General features: G+C 39.1%; 2 protein-coding genes and 3 long non-coding RNA genes across 8 annotated transcripts; 4 read left to right on the top strand and 1 right to left on the bottom strand.

Moving 5' to 3' along the window:
• The first annotated feature begins 1089 nt into the window (after positions 1 to 1089).
• On the top strand, positions 1090 to 3018 carry LOC147645153 (uncharacterized). Of its 2 annotated transcripts, XR_015270141.1 has the most exons (3): positions 1090 to 2198; positions 2317 to 2625; positions 2685 to 3018. It is a non-coding gene; the product is annotated as an uncharacterized LOC147645153 (long non-coding RNA). The 2 variants fall into 2 exon arrangements; XR_015270140.1 differs by having other exon boundaries at positions 2317 to 3018.
• A 1318-nt stretch (positions 3019 to 4336) lies between these two features.
• Set1 (SET domain containing 1) lies at positions 4337 to 10258 on the top strand. Its single transcript, XM_086825821.1, has 6 exons — positions 4337 to 4647; positions 4705 to 5054; positions 5112 to 5361; positions 5414 to 9039; positions 9093 to 9726; positions 9795 to 10258. The coding sequence occupies exons 2-6, from the start codon at positions 4807 to 4809 to the stop codon at positions 9966 to 9968; spliced, it is 4932 nt and encodes a 1643-aa protein (XP_086681947.1). The 5' UTR covers positions 4337 to 4647; positions 4705 to 4806; the 3' UTR covers positions 9969 to 10258.
• MED21 (mediator complex subunit 21) lies at positions 10034 to 11136 on the bottom strand. Its single transcript, XM_020954124.2, has 3 exons — positions 11118 to 11136; positions 10714 to 10793; positions 10034 to 10657 (listed from the first exon to the last, which is right to left on the bottom strand). The coding sequence occupies exons 2-3, from the start codon at positions 10786 to 10788 to the stop codon at positions 10271 to 10273; spliced, it is 462 nt and encodes a 153-aa protein (XP_020809783.1). The 5' UTR covers positions 10789 to 10793; positions 11118 to 11136; the 3' UTR covers positions 10034 to 10270.
• A 325-nt stretch (positions 11137 to 11461) lies between these two features.
• LOC147645152 (uncharacterized) lies at positions 11462 to 13201 on the top strand. The gene is made up of 2 exons (XR_015270119.1): positions 11462 to 12085; positions 12146 to 13201. It is a non-coding gene; the product is annotated as an uncharacterized LOC147645152 (long non-coding RNA).
• A 4460-nt stretch (positions 13202 to 17661) lies between these two features.
• LOC147645151 (uncharacterized) lies at positions 17662 to 21206 on the top strand. 3 transcript variants are annotated; one of them, XR_015270122.1, is made up of 3 exons: positions 17662 to 18075; positions 19405 to 20106; positions 20167 to 21206. It is a non-coding gene; the product is annotated as an uncharacterized LOC147645151 (long non-coding RNA). The 3 variants fall into 3 exon arrangements; XR_015270123.1 differs by having other exon boundaries at positions 17679 to 17798; XR_015270121.1 differs by lacking the exon at positions 17662 to 18075 and having other exon boundaries at positions 19008 to 20106.
• Positions 21207 to 21878: the final 672 nt, after the last annotated feature.

Raw genomic sequence — 21878 nt, 5'->3', positions numbered from 1 at the left:
GCCGACCGGAGCACCTTAATCGCAGCCAGCTGAACAACGTGCGAGAAGTGCAACCAATTTCGGAGCACAATCTAGCGAAAATCGTTCCCTTCGCAACCCGAGTGAGTAACCTCAATACTTTCTTGCAGGCGGCGATCCTTAATGGAGGAGCTTGTGGCCAAGCTCCCTACAGGAGTACGTGTCTACCGTTTTGGATGTAGAGGGAAAGGAGTCGAGGCGTCGAGTTCAACATGCTAACATTGACGTCAGCAAATGCGATCAAGAGGATGACCGGCACAGATGTTACCTAATCTGTGGAGAACAACATGCAGTTACTAACTGCAGGGAATTTACTGGAGCTTCGGCACCGGGCAGGTGGAGCATTATGAGGAGGCATCAAAGTGGGTAAGTCCTGCAACGTGCACAGTGAGAGTCAGATCAATAGATGACGCAAGTTACATCACCGTCTGCTGCGTGGCGCGGACGATGAGTAGGGGCCGCAGCAGCGAGGTAGCTTCAGTCGCCACAATGGAGGGAACCAGCAGTCAGAGGTTTCCAGACTCAGCCCGGACAGGAGGTTTTTGCCACGAGATGGTTAGAGGGACCACGAGGCGAACAGCAGCCCGAAGAGAGGGGCTCCACAGGAAGCGAGTGCGCTCGTGCAGAGGAGTTTAAACTGCGTTAACGCCGAGGGAGGCCGACTTCTGTTCCGTATACTGATTGTACGATAATTGACGACGAGCTACGGAGGTATCTGGGAGTTATAGAAGAGCGCCGACAGCTAAATATCCAATGGTTTGGAGGAAGAGCATCAAGAGAGACCACCAACGTGCTGAGTCTGAATATAAGTGGAGTACGAGAATCCATGTACTAAGAAACTTGTATGCCATTTCGAGCTTGAGTCTACCGATGCAGACGTTAACTCGGCAGGATATTCAGGGTGTCCATAAGGATACGCGACCGCCGATGAAGCTTTACAGGATCGTGGCGCCGATGTTGCTCATCAGCCTGTATCATGAACATCTGGGACTGCCATTTAGAACAAGGCGATTTGCCATACGATTTGCCATATTTCGCATACGGTCCGACCGCAACCGAGCTAGGCTTGGTTGTTTTCGGGCCCGTAAGTGGGCAGTTGACTACGCCATCACCGAGGTTCCGCAACTTTGGTGTGAAGCTCGTGCCACATGCATCGTGCCGACGACATGCGGGCACAAAGGATACTCGAAGACACCAAGGACGACCACTTTAAGCTGCTCAGAGCTATGAGATGGCGAAAAAACGGCTGGTCGATGTCTAAAAGAAGATGAAGCGCAACGAACAGTTGGCGTTAGAATACTGACGGATCATAAAGGATTATGTGTTAAAAGGATACCCGAGGCAGATGCAGCCATATGAGGTCGCGGAGAAGAGTGACCGGATATGGTCGTTGAAAACCCGAACAAGCACGGTAAGGTCCCGCTTGATGGACCGGGTGGATGGACATACAAATACACAGGATTTTTTTTGGCCACTGTTGGTGACTGTTTCCCGTCGACCTGTCGACGGATTCTTGCATCATCGCAATTTGGAATTTCGTCTGCTGTAGAGAACCAGTACATAGACTGCGCAGCGATAACGGCAAGAGCTTCGTTGGAACTGACAGAGAGGCCAGATGCTTTACAGACTAGTTCAAGATGGAAAAAATTCAGAATGAGCTGTCAAGCAGAAGCATTGAATGGATTTTCTTCATCGAGGCGGAGAATCTCGTGAATTCGCGTCCGGTTTCCCACTTTCCGGTGGAAGCATGCCAAGAAGCACTGTTGACGAAAAATTACCTACTCAAGAGAGTAGCCAACCTGCCGGATACCCCTGGCTTGGGTGCGGTATTGCCCAAGGAATGTTCAACACGAAAGCAGTGGAGGATTGCTCGCCTGCTGCAAAGACCGTTTCTAGAAGAGCTGGATCCTGGAGTACCTACCCACTCTTGTGCGCTGCTAGAAGTGGTGCCGGAGGACGGAGCACATCCGTCAGGGCGACTGGTCTTCATCTGTGATCCTGCCTTGCTCGGACGAGAGTGGCGCAAGGGCTTCGTGGAGGAAGTCTATAGCAGAGCTGATGGAGTCGCCAGACGCGCTACGATGCGCATAAACGATATATTTTGCAGTTTTGAATTGAAAGAAGCGGTTATCCACGGGATCGGAGATGTCGACAATCGAATATTGTAATCGATAGCCGAAGTTAGTACTGTTTATGGGGAAGACAACCAATTTGCCACCCTTTAGCAATAACTAAGAACGCACGAAGAGGTCGATTAAATGCTGTATATATATTTTCGTTTTCTGTTTCTTTTCTCAGGTCGGAGCTGCAACTACCGATCAAATGCTTGACTTTAACATATATCAAAACGTTTACAATGTAGCTAAGCTTAAAAGATAAGGCGACAGAAGAAGAAGAGAGAGAGAAATAGATAAGGAAAGAAAAAAGCTAAGAGCGCAGCAGGTGCAGCCATACACCCATGCGCGCACAATTAGGCGCTAGCGGTCTGCTCCGAACAAGTACATTTAAAGTGAAAAAAAAAATACTAATTGATTTTGTGCCAAAGCTATTATTAACTGCCAATATTGGGCGTTTTATTGTCGTGCGAGATAAGGCGGACAAACTGCGGTGAGCGCGATCCAGAATTAACTGGAATGTAATTTAAGTTTAAATTCATTTTTCTACAGAATAAAACGTACGTGCTTCATATAAACTATCGGCCTCGGGCCAGAAGTCTTCCCTTTTGTGTTGACGGGAACTAGAGATGTGGAGCCGTTAATGGCAAATTCAAGTCACTCGCGACAATATTACTATATTATTATTATAATATTAAATAAATCTATAAATATTTTTAAAAAATATTTTATTTCTCTTTAAAATCGCAAAAAAGTAATTAAAATAAAATATATATATATATATCTATAAAAGTGTTAATGATTATTAAATTATTTATTAATAAATAACATTACTTCTTGTTTACATAAAATAAAATATTTCTAAAAAAAAAATTTTACTTTAAAATAATTTTAAATTCGTGAATATATAATATTTAAGATATACTTCGCAATTATTATTTAGATTAAGCCTTTAAAAATATTAAAGTGCAGCAAGTACAGTTTTTTATTGCAAATATGTATCTTCAGTTGAGCTCGAATTCGTCAAACAAACAAAAACAAAAACGAGTTCAGACAATATTTGGGTGTTTCTTTTCACCCTGTTTTCTTAGACCGTCTTGCTCGCACCCATGAGAAATGTATGCATATTAATAAGTTTATTAAATCAAATCAATGATAAGGTGCCGTCGGTGAATCCCGGCCTTGCGCTTCGTCTTGGTGGAGATACGCTGTGAGTTTAGACTCCAAGTCCAATGGTTGTTGATTTCCGGCGCCCGGCTTGTGTATCGAGTCCTTCGAAGCATTGTGCCGTAGCACGCGCTCGCACCCTTTAGGCAGTAATAAAAAAAACCGGGTGCCAAATAGACTCGGGTGTTTCTTATTACCGCGAGTAGGGTACCATCACTAACCAAGAAATTCATAGAGAAGTCAAACAGTACAAAAAGTACTATCACAAAAACGGCTAAGCCTTTCTCTGTAAAGACATTTGCTTTAACCAGCAACCCCGATGTCGCTGAATGACTAAATATATCGATTGTGCAATTTGTATGGAATAGCTCTTTCCAGCTGCAGATAGAATGTATAGAATATCCTAAAAATTTGTTATCCTTAGTGCCACATATTGATGCTCTAAATTTTGTTGTTATTATATTTATTTCTATTTATTCCTTTTTTTATCCATCGATAAAGACATTTGCTTTAGCCAGCAACCCCGATGTCGCTGAATGACTAAATATATCGATTGTGCAATTTGTATGGAATAGCTCTTTCCAGCTGCAGATAGAATGTATAGAATATCCTAAAAATTTGTTATCCTTAGTGCCACATATTGATGCTCTAAATTTTGTTGTTATTATATTTATTTCTATTTATTCCTTTTTTTATCCATCGATATTTTTATCATTGCTTTAAAAATATGTTAAATGTAAGAATTTTTAATAGAAAAAGTGGATATATGAGTATTCTTAGAGGGCAATTTTCGACGCTGCTATGATGAAAGTAGTCTGCATTAAAATGTGAAAAAAACCGGATCAGCTGCTCGACATTTATATGTCAAAGCAGGATGTAAATAAGATAAGGGGTATAAAAAAAACTAATGAAAATGTTTATAAATTTTTGTCGTTTGTTGGTAGAAGTGGCTGATAGTTTATTGTGTTGTGCGAACGCGAATTCCATTTCCCTTACATATAATCGTTTCTCCTAAAATCAATGTAATGTAATGACTCCATTTTATTTTGTCAAATACATTCAATGGGAATAGGCTATAAACGACGACACACTTTAAGAGACATCGATTTATTTCATAATCGGCAACAGAAACAAGGAGCCTCGTTTTTGTCTTTACGTATTAATATTTCAAGATTTTACAATTTTATCGAACAGAAACTATAAAATGTGAAGCTACAATTGCAAGAAAAATTTATTGCCAAGATCTTGGTTTAACGAGTTTGCTATTCTTCGTTTTTTATTAATTACAAACAAACTTAATCGCTTGAACTTCAATGACATCAAAGACAATTTTCAGGTCAAAATATTCGTTAGTACAATATATATTGTTGATAATCGTCATATAAAATATTATCATTTATTTTAGGAAATTACACGTAGGACTGTGCATAGGCCTGAGAGAACAGCTTATTTCTAAAGATACATAAACAGGCGTGCTTTAAGACTTTCATATTTGTTTAAAGGGCAAATGCAGGACAATCGCAATAACTATAACAGTGGCAACCATGTTACACCTCTCCCACACACGAAAATGCACCGTAATTTTAAACTCTTAGCTGATCCACAGTTGATAAAATGCGGCGCCAAACTGTACCGCTACGACGGTGTTGTGCCAGGTGACGCGACCTATCCAACAATAACGCCGAGGGATCCCCGCAATCCGCTTATTCGCATTCGTGCCAGGCCGGTTGATCCCCTTATGCTGCTTATACCAAGGTAAAATAAGTCAAAATATAATTAAATAGCACTATAAACAGTTGAAACAACATGCAGATTTGTAATTGATTCTGATTACGTTGGACAACCACCTGCTATTGAAGTTACGGTTATCAACCTGAATGACAACATTGATAGACAGTTTCTGTCTAGTATGTTGGACAAGTGTGGAACATTCGACGAAATAAATATTTATCATCATCCTACAACAAACAAACATATGGGAATTGCCCGCATCGTGTTTGAAAGTGCCAAAGGAGCCAGACAGTTTGTGGAAAAATACAATGAAAAGTCGGTGATGGGAAAGGTATGGTAAATGTTAATATATTTGTAATCAAACTCTAATATGTTTACTTTAGATATTAAATGTGTTTTGCGACCCATTTGGTGTTATTTTAAAAAAAACTCTAGAAAGTCTCACAAATCGATGTGTGGGGAAACCTATACCTGGTACCGACGTATATACCTATTCCCAGCAAGATTGCGATTTTAATCAGGGTTGTACTGAAAGTGACTCCTTGGATCTTTCTGGGTACAACCCCTTACAAAATAATCTTGATGTTGGCGTGCGCTGTAGGGAACGTATCTGGGATCGCGACAGAGACAGAGAGAGAGATCGTAATTTCAAAGATCGTAGCCGATTGGAAAGAACCTATAGTCGTGAGCATGGAGTTCGTGAAAAACATTCTGCATTTTTAAAATACGATCGACATTATTATAGACAACGTTCTAGAGATAAAAGTCCTGAAGTTCCAAGGGACAGAATATTTATGGGAAGAGAGCGTGACTATCACCGTTCTGGAGAAAGAGATACAGCTCGGGATCGACTAAGACCCCGAGAACAATTAAGAGGAAAAAAAGAACACCGGCATAACTCGCCAAAAGAACGAGAGTACCGTGACAGAGAACGCGAAAGGTATACAGAAACAGATAGAAGGGACCGAACAGATCCTAAATATAATAAGCGGTACAGTCATGAATATTTCGAAACTAATAATATCAGCTCTTCCAATTTGAGAAGGAATCAATACTATTCTGAAGCTACAGGATCTACTAGACACTATAGCTTTAATAGTTGTTCTTACTCCTCGCACGAAAATATTCAATCATGGATTGGACAAAAAAAATTGAGCGGGGTTCAAACAAAATTTCATTCTCAATTAAATCCACCCGCCTCTCAAGAAGAGGAAGAGAACTGGGACAATATAGATTTAAAACTTGAAAAAAATGTTATTGCGTGTTCTTCGCAATCGGTGACCGCTAAAAGTCAATCGCCAAAATCTATGAACTTTGAATACGAGTCCAAAGAAAAAACCGAAAGAGAAGTAAGCTCAGAACCAGAAAATGTAGACTTAGATACTCGAATAGCATTAATATTTAAAGGGAAAACGTTTGGAAATGCGCCACCATTTCTTCAGATGGATAGTAGTGACTCCGAAACAGATAAAAGCAAGCAAGCTAAATCTATAGACATTAACTTCGATTCCAATAATTCAGAAAATAAAACAAAATCTATCCAAAAAAGTATAATGGCTGTTCAACCGCAACATGGGGCAAGTGATATTTCAAGTGACGATGAAATTATTGTTAAAAAAAATAGATTTAAAATCGGTTCTACTACTCAAAACGACAAAAATGATGACAATATGTCATTATCGAGCTTATCTTCTCATGAGGATGCGACCCAAGATATATTAGCTTCGGAAGATGGGACACCTAGAAAGCATACTATATCCTCGTCCTACATATATCACAGTCCATCTAATCAACATCCGTATTATTATCAAGCTTCAGGCTATGGGCACTATCCTTCCACTCTCACACCAGACTCTGGTTTAACCAGCAGATATTTATCAAACGCTGCTTATATGCAGCCGGTGTATTTGGCAGGCGTTACTGCATTTAGCTTGAATGCATACGACAAAACTTTTAACTACCAATATACCGTTTCAGATCAGAGTGACGAAATGACAGCCAAATTAAAACAAGTTATAAACTATATTGTGGAAGAGCTAAAGCAAATCTTAAAACGAGATGTAAACAAACGAATGATTGAAGTAATAGCTTTCAAAAATTTTGAAGCATGGTGGGATGAGCATACGTTAAAATCTCGTTCTAAAACTTTAGTAGAATTACCTGATTCTGCATTAAATACTACCTCAGTTGTTCAAAAAGAGGCTCTTTGTAATGAGAAGGCGCCTGATATTAATCAATTCATTAATACACAACGTGACATTCTAGATTTTCAATCATTTTCAAGTATAGGTATAAGAGCAGCAATGCCTAAGTTGCCATCTTTTCGACGCATTCGAAAGCATCCTAGTCCTATTAGTCCTAAACGACATACAATAGATCGAGATCTTAGCGATCAAGAGGAAATGGTACAACGTTCGGACTCTGAAAAGGAAGATTCTAATATTGGCAGTTCTGATGTTTTAGGTCCCAGTTTAAAGGAGAGCATTTTAAATAAAGATTTGCCGCCACTTGTTAATTTAAAGAGAAAGGAAAGTATTTCAAGTTTCTTTTCTTCATCGTCATCGTCATCTAGTGAAGCTGAAAATGAAATCAATGAATATGGTGAAGTCGAACGAAACAGTGAAGATGATAGTCTTGAAGAAGAGCATCATAAAAGAAATCGGACCCAACGGCAAAAACTTACAAAGAATAAAGTTCGTTCAAGTCTAGCACCTACTAAGAATATGACATTTAAAAATATATACTCGGATTCTGATGAGGACAAAAAACGAAATAAGGAATTTGGCTTTACAAGGCGTGGTCGAACGAAAAAAAATAATATTTATTCCGATACAGATGAAGAAAATGAAAATATTGTAAAGAATAAGATATTTTTATCTTTTCCTTCTGATCTCGAAGATATCAGCAAAGACAGTAGTTTTGGGTTAGGGGAAAATGAAAATGACACCGCATTTGTGCCCCCAGGTAGGGTTACACGAAAAATTGAAGAATGTCAGCGCTCACCTACACCTGTACCTCCTCCAGACTACAATGAAGAGGAAATAGAAAAAATAGATCGTTATAAACAAAAAAGCTCGTTTGAATATGATCGGATTTACAGCGACTCGGAGGAAGAGCGTGAATATCAGGAGAAGAGGCGAAGAAATACAGAGTATATGGCTCAAATTGAACGGGAATTTTTGGAGGAACAGGGGAGGAAAAACGAAAACCATTTAGATGAGAGCCGCAAAATGGCTTCAGTAAATAGCCAAAAATCACCGCCTCATGACCCTGCACAGAATCCCGATATTTCAAAACTCCAATCGATAATATTGAATAATTTAAATGAACAAGATGAAAAACTTTCTCTCAAGAAAAGTAAAATGCAAAATGATATTATCGGGGAAATAGTTAATAAACCGGGATATAATGAAAAGCCAAAATTGAATAATGACGACTCGCGTTCGTTTAAATCTTTCGATGGCGATGCTCGAGATTACAAAAAGTTATGCACAAATTCCAATGAAGAAAATAAAATAAGTCAATCACCGGCCTCGTCAGACGGAGGCTCTAGTCAGGCATCACAAGCAAGCCAAGTTGCGCTAGAACATTGCTACTCATTGCCGCCACAAGCACAGTTTGTTTTCTCCAGCATCCCATATTATAAGCTTAATGATCAGGGTACAAATATGTTGGATCATAAACGGGAAAATAATAAGATTGGTGTTGTCCAAATAATACGATCAGGGCCAGGCAGACCCCGTAAAGATTCTAGTCGTGCTCAAAGAAAAAAGAAGGACATAATCCCACGTCAGACGAATGAAAAGATGGAAATAGAACCAATTATAAACACATTTGTCGAGCTTGCACGGCAAACTACGAATTTTGTTCCACATCAAATGTATAAAGCTCGTGATCAAAATGAGGAAATGGTTATTTTATACACTTTTCTTACAAAAGGCATTGATTTAGAAGACATTAACTATATAAAAAAGAGTTATTCGGAGCATTTGCAAAAGGAACCATACGCGTAAGTATTATTTATAAGTAAATTATGTAATATATTAATGCCTTTTTTTTTAGAATGTTTCTAAACAATACGCATTGGGTAGATCACTGTACAACTGACCGAGCATTTTGGCCGCCTCCGCCAAAGAAGCGTAGGAAAGATGATGAACTAATACGTCATAAAACTGGTTGCGCCCGGACTGAAGGATTTTATAAATTGGATGTTAGAGAAAAGGCCAAGCACAAGTACCATCATACAAAAGCAAATACAGAGGATGCCCACAATGAAGACCGTACTGAAGATCCTACAGCACTTACCAATCATCATCACAATAAATTAATTTCCAAAATGCAAGGCATTTCCCGAGAGGCGCGGTCAAACCAGAGACGACTTTTAACAGCTTTTGGTTCTATGGGCGAATCTGAGCTTTTGAAATTCAATCAGCTCAAGTTTCGGAAAAAACAGTTAAAGTTTGCTAAGTCTGCTATACATGACTGGGGGTTGTTTGCAATGGAGCCTATAGCTGCAGATGAAATGGTGATTGAATACGTAGGTCAAATGATTCGACCCGTGGTTGCAGATTTAAGAGAAACCAAATATGAAGCGATTGGAATTGGTAGTTCTTATCTATTCCGGATTGACATGGAAACTATAATCGATGCTACTAAATGTGGAAATTTAGCTCGATTTATTAATCACAGTTGCAATGTAAGAACTGATGCATGTATTGCTGAATATCTTATTTACAAATTTTTAATATTTTTGTTCAATTTCAGCCAAATTGCTATGCAAAGGTCATTACCATAGAGTCTGAAAAAAAAATTGTTATATATTCGAAGCAGCCTATAGGCATTAATGAGGAAATAACGTACGATTATAAATTTCCGCTGGAAGAAGAAAAAATACCTTGTCTATGTGGAGCCCAAGGTTGCCGCGGTACTCTTAACTAAAGCTTACAATATGTGTATACTCCTATAAATCAGTCGCATATGTTAAATATGTCGACAAATTAAAATTTATTGTTTGTTCAGATGCAGATAGTTTTATTTATTATACTCGCAATTCCTCTTTAATATAAGACATACACGTAATAAGAGTAATAATACTGTTTTAAAATTTATAGAACAATTATAATTAAGTTACAAGTTATTTAAGATAAAGTAATGTAGATAAATATACCTACAGGCTTGTAAATATTAAAATAAACATTAAGAATAAATACATGAGTTAAGTTAAGAAACAATCTTTGTCTTTAGTGAAAACTAGATTTATGTGTTGTTTGCATGTCCAACTGAGCTTGAGCAATATTTTCCAAAGCAGACTGAATTTTCTCCAGTAAAAGCTCTCCTTTTTGTACCACAACTTCAAGTTGAAGGGCTGTTTCTTGATTTTCAATTTCTAGCCTTTTAAGGCTAGAATTTTGTAACTCAATAGAACTGTCTTCATTTGGTAATGATTCTATTAAAGTGTCAATATCCTTGGCACATCTTGCAATTAATTGCGCGAATAGCTGAGCATAATCTTCTTGTGGTTGATTGGAAGTTGGAGTTTGCGATCCAGTTCTGTCGAAATTGGCAAACTTACTTGGGTAAGATGTTTGTTGAATGACACCTATCGCATTGCAAAAATGCTCCGCTTGCTGCAAAGTAAAATATTTCAACATTCCTTTAAAAAGTCACATGTATTTGGAATTACCTGGTTAACAGTATCCTGCAACTGCGTGAGTCTATCCGCCATTTTTATGAATGAATTAATACGAGCCACATCCATAGACACTGCAAACAAAACTAGTTCTTTATTTTTTCGATAAGATATCAAAATGTTATATCGATTCTTATTCTATCACAAAACTCGTATTTGGTGTTTCCACTGTTCAAGCATTCACATTTTTATTATTTTTTTTGTTTTTAAATACACACAATGAAAAACATAAATAATATCACTTGTGATTACACCAATAACAATTAACAATTAGTGAGTATGTTTATTTAAAAAAATGTTAACACGAAACTCATACAGAGCTGCAGAAAATATAGCGTATTTAAATATTTTACCAATGCAGATGCCGGAAAATTTTTGGAACAGAAGTGCTCACTTACATGATTTCCCCGACTTAGATGGGTAATTTAACGTGGGCGCCAATCAGTTAATTTTACTGTAGAGGTTCCCTCGCTGCTGTCTTCGTGCAGAAGTCCGGTTAGTTATTTCCCTCTACGTATTTAAGTTCACAGTGGAGATTCCCTTGCCGCTGTGTCGGTACAGAAGTCCAGTTAGTGATTTCTCTCCAATGGTGAATTACGAAGATTAGGATGGAAGGGTGACTGCCCTTCTTAACCTGCTGGCCTAGAGACTCAGTCAGTATAGAAATAATAAGATGGTTAACGGCGGTTGCTGGAGTTATATTGAATGAGCTTGTGCTCTTTAATCGATGAATATCAAAATTGAAATGAACTTAAAGCTAACATAAAAAGGGACTCATAGCGGCCACTCCAATGGATAGTGCTTGGCGGCTATGCACGGGCTTCCGGCCAGACGCTGTGTCAGCAATTTGGCCGGAGCGAGCTTTCGGACGATCGGTCATTGCTTAGTTAACTTATATATACTAGCTGTACCCTGCCACGTTTCTCTGTGGCATATTGTGGTTAAGAGGGCACTTCTGAATAGTTCAAGGTTATGGCAAAAGCATCTTCCTGGCATAAGGTGAAGAAGGCAGTCAGAGTTGTCGTAGGCGGATTCAGGACTCTTTCTTGCACATTTAGTTCTGTGAAATAGACACGTTGACCATTCTCCAAATTTACTGCCAAGTGAACTACAGCTGGATAGCGGTCATGAATTGGGATCGAAAAAATTCGCCATGCAGCCTCGTTGCTGCTTATGTATCTTCCAGCCTGGTATTGAGAGATTTCATCGACAACTCGTACTGCATTGCTGTCACCATTTTCTGCCTGAACACCAAAAACTGCCATATCGCTGCCTTTATTCACGTACTTGCAGTTATATTTAATCGATTTCACGGAATTGCAATATTCTACGTTGATGTGCGCTTTGTATGATTTTGACAATAGTGGTGAGTATGGAACCACCCAACGATTGTCTACCTCAATATCACCAATTCTCATGTTTAAAGTTGCCGAAGTCCCTCCATCTTCAGTTGACCGTCTCCTACACAGAGGATATCCATCGTCCCCTGTTACGGTGTTGGCTGTAAATGCTCGAGGATATCGCTTGGAACACTTCCCGTCTACCATTCATGGTGAACATGGGTTGAGGGTACCACAAGGGCCATGGATCATGTTCTTGATGACAACTTCATGCAAATCCGTATCAACCTCTGCCCATGGAATCTCAGCGCATATAACATCGTCGATTTCGTCTGGAGTAATTTTATCATACTGAATACATCTAGCACCGCACAGATCCAAAAACTCCATGTTTCACAATGAAATCCATCAGTGACTTGAACTTTTGTCTGAAAACACGGGCTGTGATGTCATGCCTATCCCTATATGATTGTGCAGGAAATAACAGCTGTACTATCTCGTCCCAAGCTGGATTTCATGTGAAGGTGATAAATAAATATGGACGGCCGTAGCAACGAACATATGCCATGGCATCTTGAGCATATTCATGCATGTGGCGTGGACTACCTATGTATGAGGATAGCAAAATCGTGAGCTTTCCAACGCTATATTCCTCGGACCGAAGTTTCGTCTGATTCAATCAAAGGAGCCTGACAGTATATGCAGACCTGATGCATCCGGCCAATAACGACATTGCGATTCGAGCTGTAATCAACAGTTGGATTATATCTGAATGCAAGACGATTGTATTGCAGGTTTTGATCTGCTGCAAGCTGTAAACGCGCTTCAGCTACCCTTGCCCTGTCACGTTCATTATTTTGAGAGTGAATCAAATCGATTGCTGCAGAACGCGACTGCCTAACTCTCAATCGTTTTCTCTCAAGCCTATCTGCTCGTCATTCTGCTGATTCCTCGTTGTGCATCTGCATTGCTTTCATCCGCTCAGTCTCTCGGATGGAGGCCCGTTCTTCGTCAGTCATATTCGTAATCTTAAGTCTGTTTGCTTCTGTATTGCGAGTACGACGACCCAAACTCGACTTCTTGGGTGGCATGACTTCATTTCTTACTGAACCTGAACAAAAAAATAAAATTTTTATCTCCAATTTCTTCTTTCAATATGTTTTGAATGTTTGACAGGAAATGCTTCGATTCAGCTAGCTGCCTGTAGAGGGCGCAGCAGTAGAGGCACGGGGAAACGCTAAAAAAATTGATATATTCGCAACCGCAGATAAGCTATCAACATCAAAAGTAGACAATAACCGAGCTGGAACCTCAACGCATGTTGTGTCAAAATTTGGGCTTAAACGGTTCAGAACTTTTCAAGTCTATGAAGGAAGTAGACACGAACAGAGCATTTTTATATATAGATTTAAAATTTTTATTCTATATATATATATTTCATTACACCGACACGATAGTTTAATAACTTAAAAAATGTTCCTTCCAATTAATGGAAATAAAAATCGGAAATATAAATATTTAACTAAACCAAAATTTTAGTCCACAGCTTCTATATAAAAATTATTTCTCCAAAGACCAAAGACTTTCAAGCATATGCGCATAAACATAAATATACCGGGCAAGCTTTGCTCTATTCTGCGCTGAGCGACAATTTCCACATATGTATTTACATCCATACAAATATACATTTAGCAAGCTTAGGCCGTAGGCCTTTTTCTTACACAGAGTGCACATCCACCTGCTTTCGTATATTCCTCACATGCAAAGAACGGTAATACAGAGCCGACGAGACAGAATCCTACACCAAGTTTCGCCACAACGTTAGCTATTTTATAGTTTAGTGGCGGGTTTTTACACAATTTTTACGATTTTGATTTTATCTAAAGAACACAACGAACATTCTTTAGATAAAATCAAAGGTTTCCAAATAATTTTAAAATTATTGTAAAATATTTATTAGCTATTTTAAAGCTATACTATGATCCCAAAAGGTACCTAAATTCGAAATTCAAGGCAAAATATTTTATTTACGAAATGTGTGTCGCCCAGCTTATGGAACAGATCAATACGATCTCTCCTAAATCAGTTCAAGTCCAACCCGTTCCGACCCAAAATTCCCTTCCGTCTGGCTGTCGGCTTCCTCCGTGCGATACGGATGTTTACCCGGGTGATTATCTTCGCTGGGCGACTTTTCGAGACCTTTTCACAGCGGTCTATATAGACAATCCTGCGCTTACAACTTTAAAAAAGTTTTTCTATTTAAATGCCAAGACTAGTGGTGCAGCTCATTCCATAGTTATAAATCCGCCGCTCACCAACGATGGTTTTCGCTCAGCCTGGGAAAACAAACGATCGCTGGTGAACAGTCAACTGAAAAGGTTATTGAACATTCATTCCATTGTACACGAATCTTCGGCGGCCTTGATGAAGCTGCAAGATACCATCCACTATTGTCTTACGGCCCTCGAAGTGTCCGCCTTTCTACTGAAAGTTGGGAATGTCTTCTTGCTGATTTCTGCTCCACGAAACATCCTAAGCTGACGCTGGCATTATGGGAGCAGTCCATCCAAATAAAGCCAAAATTCCTACGTGGCTAAAACTTAGTTCTTTCCTTACGGAGCGCCATAGATTCTATTCAACCTTCTAAGATTTGTGTTAAAAAGATAACCAATCAGTGCGATTAGGTCCAAGCTTTAAGACAGACGTTCCCTAGGTATTTTATCCCACCCATGCGGAGTCTGCCATGGTGAATGTTCACGGGAAAAGGGCGCTTATTTTCGAGAGGCAGTGTGATCCCTCTATCAGTCTCAAAACGTCCGGTAGGCTCTCTGTCCCTATTCTATCAGTCAAAAGAGCTTTCAATCCGCTCGCCCAAGCTAGGTTTTAGCACTAAGCAAGAAATACATAGAGAAGTCAAACAGTACAAAAAAGTACTATCACAAAAACGGCTGAGCCTGGAACCCTAGAGCACCCGAACGATATGTTTAGAACCCCAGAGTGCGTTCGGCTTTTTCGAGTTCGAAGCTTTCGTTCGAAATCGAGCACAACAAGAATTCACTTTTCAGTGGCAGATCGACCGTGGAACGATGAGCAGGGGTGCGTTTCTTTGCGCTGTTCTCTCGATTCTGTGTATATGTGTACAATCGGTCGCACGTTTGTACGCGTGTTCAAATTTCTGCATGCAGAGTCTTTTTCAAAGATTTTGGACGGCCACAGCCAGTGTGCCTCGGCGGCGGCACACTTGCTTATGACGCCACAGCAATACTTAGCGGCTAGCGCTTGCATTGGGGGACAAATTATTTAAGTTATCAGCCTAAGCAGCTATGGCTGACACTCATACTGCAGCTTAATTTGTAATTAAGTATACAGTGTGCAAAGAAATAAATAAATATTTAAGTTATTTAACTATAATTACTACTTATTTTAAGTTTTTTTTTTTTCTGACAATATATATCCCGAAAGGCATTTTGTTGATGAATCATCGAATTTGTTGATGAATCATCGATGAATTGTTAATGAATTTTTATTGATGACATCCTATGACATGCACATGTTTAATTTATTAACAGTTTTGTAGCAGGCCAGATAAGATAAGTATGCTCTGGCCACTCTTATTGAGATGTTACGCTCTCTCAAGAGAGAGCATGAGAGAGCGACTGGCTGAAAATGGGGGTTGTTTGAGTGGTTGCAGAGAGCGGCAGATCACTTGGTGAGAAGATCGGAACGAGAGTAGACGTGTAAAGACAAGAAGTGTAAAGACAAGAAGTGTAAAGACAAGAGTGAAGAAAAGATAAAACCAAGTATAAAAAGTTCGAACTTAAATAATAAAGAAAATATTAATAATAGGAGAAAACAATAAGAAGTGTTTAAAACTAAAAGGCGGCCACAAACTTCAGAAGTGGGATACGAACGCGAAATTTTTCTCATCAAACTAAAATAAAAAATGGACAAACATAGCAGATATAACGGTTGTCCAATTGAAGAGGTGGTTGGAACTGTTGAATTTGCCCACGAAGGGCACACAAGTGGAGCTGTTCGCAAGGCTAGCCAAGGTCCCTATTGAAATTCGAGGTAGTGCTTCGGAAGAGTGTGTGGAGATGGAACCGTTTGAATCGTCAGATCGGCGCCAATGTCGGCAGCAGCCAGAGCAACGAAGACGGCGGGAATGAAGAGACGAAAATGCTCGAATTCGGCATGGTTCCGTAAGGCAGGACAGCTAGGCGTTGGAGTTGGCGACAGTGGCGGGCGACGAAACAACGACGCCAACAACAACAGTTCCGAGAACTTTGAACAGCTACCTACCAGAAGTTTCCAGAACACGCAACGAGGCGACGGCAGAGGAGGCGGCAAAGGCGACGGCAGAGGCGACGTACAGCGAGATGGCGAAATGGCAACATACAGTTTCGCATCACCTTGCAACGGCAAGGGGCACTGAAGTGGGAGTGCACCAAGCCAAAGCGAGAGCCTAATTCGTGTTATGGCTGTGGCGCAGAGGATCACCGTATTGCTGTATGTCCCCAAAATAAGAAGAAGGTGGAAAATAACTATGTAAGAGTATTTAAATTTTTTGTGTGGAAAATACTAACCAGCCTATTATTACAAAGTGCCAAATAGATTCGGGAAGCCCGCTCATAAAACGTTCTTGTATACCGAAAAACATTAAGTTAGAACCTCTAAGAGAAAGTTATTTCGGATTAAACAAAAGCTTATTGAAAAGCTATGGAAAAATAGTATGCTTTGTATTAAAAAATAAAATAAAGATTTGGTTTAAATTAATTGTTGTGGCTAGCGAATCTAAGCTCTGTAATATTGTGCTGGGGAGAGATTTTATGAAAGCTTGTAATTTGGAAATTAATTTAGAAACTTAAAAAATGATTACAATCGAGGAATTTAAAACCCAAATCGGTCGTAATACGAACATTAGTTTAGTGCCCTTATGAATTGGATAAAGAATTAGATTGTGAAAGTTTAGAAAGTGAAATTTTAGTGGATAAAAATTTAGATAAAGGTAGTTTCAGTACAGATTTAGATCAAAAAGATTTAGGTACAATTTTAGGAGAAAATAATTTTGGTACAAGTTTAGGTGAGAACATTTTAGGTACAAATGTAGGAGAAAATAATTTAGGTACAAGTTTAGGTGAGAACATTTTAGGTACAGATTTAAGAGAAAATGGTTTAGGTACAAGCTTAGGTGAGTGTTTAGAAGAAAATAATTTAGGTACAGACGTTATACGGGAACAAACTTTAGGTACAAAAGGGTCAGGTGAGGAACAACGAGGTGTGTTGGACGAAAATTTTGATAAAAAAAATGATGAATATAAACATTTTAGAAAACTGTGAGGAAGAAAAACTTTATAATGTTGGTGAGCAAGTAAACTATAAGGATTGTGAAACGTTTTTCAAGTTATTAGAGACGCATTATGTTCAAGTCAAGCGACCGGAAGTTCCGAAAATAAAATGTGAAATGAAAATAGTGTTAGAAAACTCAAAACCATTTAGCTGCGCACCAAGAAGACTGTCATATAGTGAGAAGGAAGCATTGTCAAAAATGTTAGACGAATACATTAGAGATGGGATTATTCAACCTAGTAAATCGGAGTATGCTTCTCCTATCGTATTAGTGAAGAAGAAGTCGGGTGAACTTAGACTTTGCATAGATTTTAGAAAATTGAACAAAATCATGACTAAGGACCGATACCATTAATTGATGACCTTTTAGATAGCTTAGTGGGAAATTCGGTATTTACAAAATTGGATCTTAAGAATGGCTACTTTCATGTATTTGTTAACGAAGAGTCAGTGAAATATACGTCGTTTTCCACCCCGTTGGGGCAGTTTGAGTTTCTACGGATGCCCATGGGTCTTAAAACAGCCCCATAGGTATTCCAGAGATTCGTCAATGACATATTTTCGGACATGATAAGAGAAAAGAAGATAATCATATACATGGACGATATTTTAGTTGCAAACTAAAGTTTAGAAGAACATTTAGATGTTGTAAAAAAGTATTTAGAAGGTTAGTAGAAAACAAGTTAGAATTGAGAATGGATAAATGCAAATTTTTACAAGACAAGGTCAAATATTTAGGTTTTCTAATTTCAAAAGATGGGATTAAGGCTGATAGCAAGGGGTTAGAAGCTATACAAAACTTTCCGATCCCAGGCAAGGTGCAAGCAGTTCAAAGCTTTTTGGGTCTTTGTTCGTATTTTCGACGATTCATTAAGGATTTTTCTATATTAGCGAAACCATTATATGATTTATTGAGAAAGGATAGGCTTTTTAGGTTTGAAGAAGAAGAGTTGAATTGTTTTTCGCTTTTAAAGGCCAAGTTGATGGAAGCGCCAGTGTTAGCTTTATACGATTACAGAGATGATGTCGAACTTCACTGCGATGCAAGTTCTTTAGGATTTGGGGCTGTGCTTTTGCAGAAAAAAGATGACAGCAAGCTACATCCTATTTTTTATTTTTCAAACAGATCAACTGCAACGGAAGCGAAGTATCACAGTTTTGAATTGGAGACTTTAGCTATAATTTACGCGTTAAAAAGATTTAGAATATATTTGCTAGGCAAACGATTTAAAATTGTAACAGACTTTAACCCTCAATAAGATTGAGTTGAACCCAAGAATAGCAAGGTGGGCTCTAGAGATGCAGGAATTCGATTATGAATTAAAGCACAGAGCAGGTAGACAAATGCAACACGAAGATGCATTGAGTAGATGCAACAATATTATGATAGTGGAGGCAAATACATTCAAAACAAATTTAGTAATTTGTCAATGAAAAGATGTAAAAGTTCAGGAAATTAGGAAAATGTTAGAAAGTAGCGAGATAAGTTATATGAAATGAGAAATGGCGTGATCTATAGGAAAAGCAACGGCAACAGATTATTATTTTACGTACCGAATCGAATGGAGGAACATGTGCTATACAAGTATCATGATGAAATGGGTCATATTGGGAGGGATAAAATGTTAGAAGTTATTGGGAAGAGTTATTGGTTTCCACGCATGAAAGATAAAGTCGTAGAACACATTCAAAATTGTTTAAAGTGCATAGCGTATGCTCCGAAAGTAGGTAGAGGAGATGGACGTTTACATAGCATACCAAAAGGCAACAAACCTTTTGAGATCATTCATATAGATCATTATGGGCCGGTAGATAGTAGCAGATCGAAAAAACATATATTTGTGGTCGTAGATGCTTTTACAAAGTTTGTACACAACAAAAACGACGAATACAAAAGAAGTGATAAGTGCATTAACAGATTATTTTCGAGCTTATAGTATACCTAGATGCATAGTATCTGATCGAGGCAGTTGTTTTACATCTTCTGATTTTGCAGAGTTTATGGGAAAAAGTAACGTGAAGCATATAAAAATAGCGACGGGCTCGCCGCAGGCTAATGGCCAAGTTGAACGAATCAATAGAAGTCTAGGACCTATGAAAAGGGACTCATAGCGGCCACTCCAATGGATAGTGCTTGGCGGCTATGCACGGGCTTCCGGCCAGACGCTGTGTCAGCAATTTGGCCGGAGCGAGCTTTCGGACGATCGGTCATTGCTTAGTTAACTTATATATACTAGCTGTACCCTGCCACGTTTCTCTGTGGCATATTGTGGTTAAGAGGGCACTTCTGAATAGTTCAAGGTTATGGCAAAAGCATCTTCCTGGCATAAGGTGAAGAAGGCAGTCAGAGTTGTCGTAGGCGGATTCAGGACTCTTTCTTGCACATTTAGTTCTGTGAAATAGACACGTTGACCATTCTCCAAATTTACTGCCAAGTGAACTACAGCTGGATAGCGGTCATGAATTGGGATCGAAAAAATTCGCCATGCAGCCTCGTTGCTGCTTATGTATCTTCCAGCCTGGTATTGAGAGATTTCATCGACAACTCGTACTGCATTGCTGTCACCATTTTCTGCCTGAACACCAAAAACTGCCATATCGCTGCCTTTATTCACGTACTTGCAGTTATATTTAATCGATTTCACGGAATTGCAATATTCTACGTTGATGTGCGCTTTGTATGATTTTGACAATAGTGGTGAGTATGGAACCACCCAACGATTGTCTACCTCAATATCACCAATTCTCATGTTTAAAGTTGCCGAAGTCCCTCCATCTTCAGTTGACCGTCTCCTACACAGAGGATATCCATCGTCCCCTGTTACGGTGTTGGCTGTAAATGCTCGAGGATATCGCTTGGAACACTTCCCGTCTACCATTCATGGTGAACATGGGTTGAGGGTACCACAAGGGCCATGGATCATGTTCTTGATGACAACTTCATGCAAATCCGTATCAACCTCTGCCCATGGAATCTCAGCGCATATAACATCGTCGATTTCGTCTGGAGTAATTTTATCATACTGAATACATCTAGCACCGCACAGATCCAAAAACTCCATGTTTCACAATGAAATCCATCAGTGACTTGAACTTTTGTCTGAAAACACGGGCTGTGATGTCATGCCTATCCCTATATGATTGTGCAGGAAATAACAGCTGTACTATCTCGTCCCAAGCTGGATTTCATGTGAAGGTGATAAATAAATATGGACGGCCGTAGCAACGAACATATGCCATGGCATCTTGAGCATATTCATGCATGTGGCGTGGACTACCTATGTATGAGGATAGCAAAATCGTGAGCTTTCCAACGCTATATTCCTCGGACCGAAGTTTCGTCTGATTCAATCAAAGGAGCCTGACAGTATATGCAGACCTGATGCATCCGGCCAATAACGACATTGCGATTCGAGCTGTAATCAACAGTTGGATTATATCTGAATGCAAGACGATTGTATTGCAGGTTTTGATCTGCTGCAAGCTGTAAACGCGCTTCAGCTACCCTTGCCCTGTCACGTTCATTATTTTGAGAGTGAATCAAATCGATTGCCTAACTCTCAATCGTTTTCTCTCAAGCCTATCTGCTCGTCATTCTGCTGATTCCTCGTTGTGCATCTGCATTGCTTTCATCCGCTCAGTCTCTCGGATGGAGGCCCGTTCTTCGTCAGTCATATTCGTAATCTTAAGTCTGTTTGCTTCTGTATTGCGAGTACGACGACCCAAACTCGACTTCTTGGGTGGCATGACTTCATTTCTTACTGAACCTGAACAAAAAAATAAAATTTTTATCTCCAATTTCTTCTTTCAATATGTTTTGAATGTTTGACAGGAAATGCTTCGATTCAGCTAGCTGCCTGTAGAGGGCGCAGCAGTAGAGGCACGGGGAAACGCTAAAAAAATTGATATATTCGCAACCGCAGATAAGCTATCAACATCAAAAGTAGACAATAACCGAGCTGGAACCTCAACGCATGTTGTGTCAAAATTTGGGCTTAAACGGTTCAGAACTTTTCAAGTCTATGAAGGAAGTAGACACGAACAGAGCATTTTTATATATAGATTTAAAATTTTTATTCTATATATATATATTTCATTACACCGACGCGATAGTTTAATAACTTAAAAAATGTTCCTTCCAATTAATGGAAATAAAAATCCGAAATATAAATATTTAACTAAACCAAAATTTTAGTCCACAGCTTCTATATAAAAATTATTTCTCCAAAGACCAAAGACTTTCAAGCATATGCGCATAAACATAAATATACCGGGCAAGCTTTGCTCTATTCTGCGCTGAGCGACAATTTCCACATATGTATTTACATCCATACAAATATACATTTAGCAAGCTTAGGCCGTAGGCCTTTTTCTTACACAGAGTGCACATCCACCTGCTTTCGTATATTCCTCACATGCAAAGAACGGTGATACAGAGCCGACGAGACAGAATCCTACACCAAGTTTCGC

The sequence above is a fragment of the Drosophila serrata genome, unplaced genomic scaffold, assembly GCF_035046125.1.
Source record: "Drosophila serrata isolate PLE 108 unplaced genomic scaffold, ASM3504612v1 contig_7, whole genome shotgun sequence".
NCBI classification, from domain to species: Eukaryota; Metazoa; Arthropoda; class Insecta; order Diptera; family Drosophilidae; genus Drosophila; species Drosophila serrata.
The sequence above is the reverse complement of the archived record's forward strand: the minus strand, read 5'-3'. Positions and strand labels throughout refer to the sequence as shown.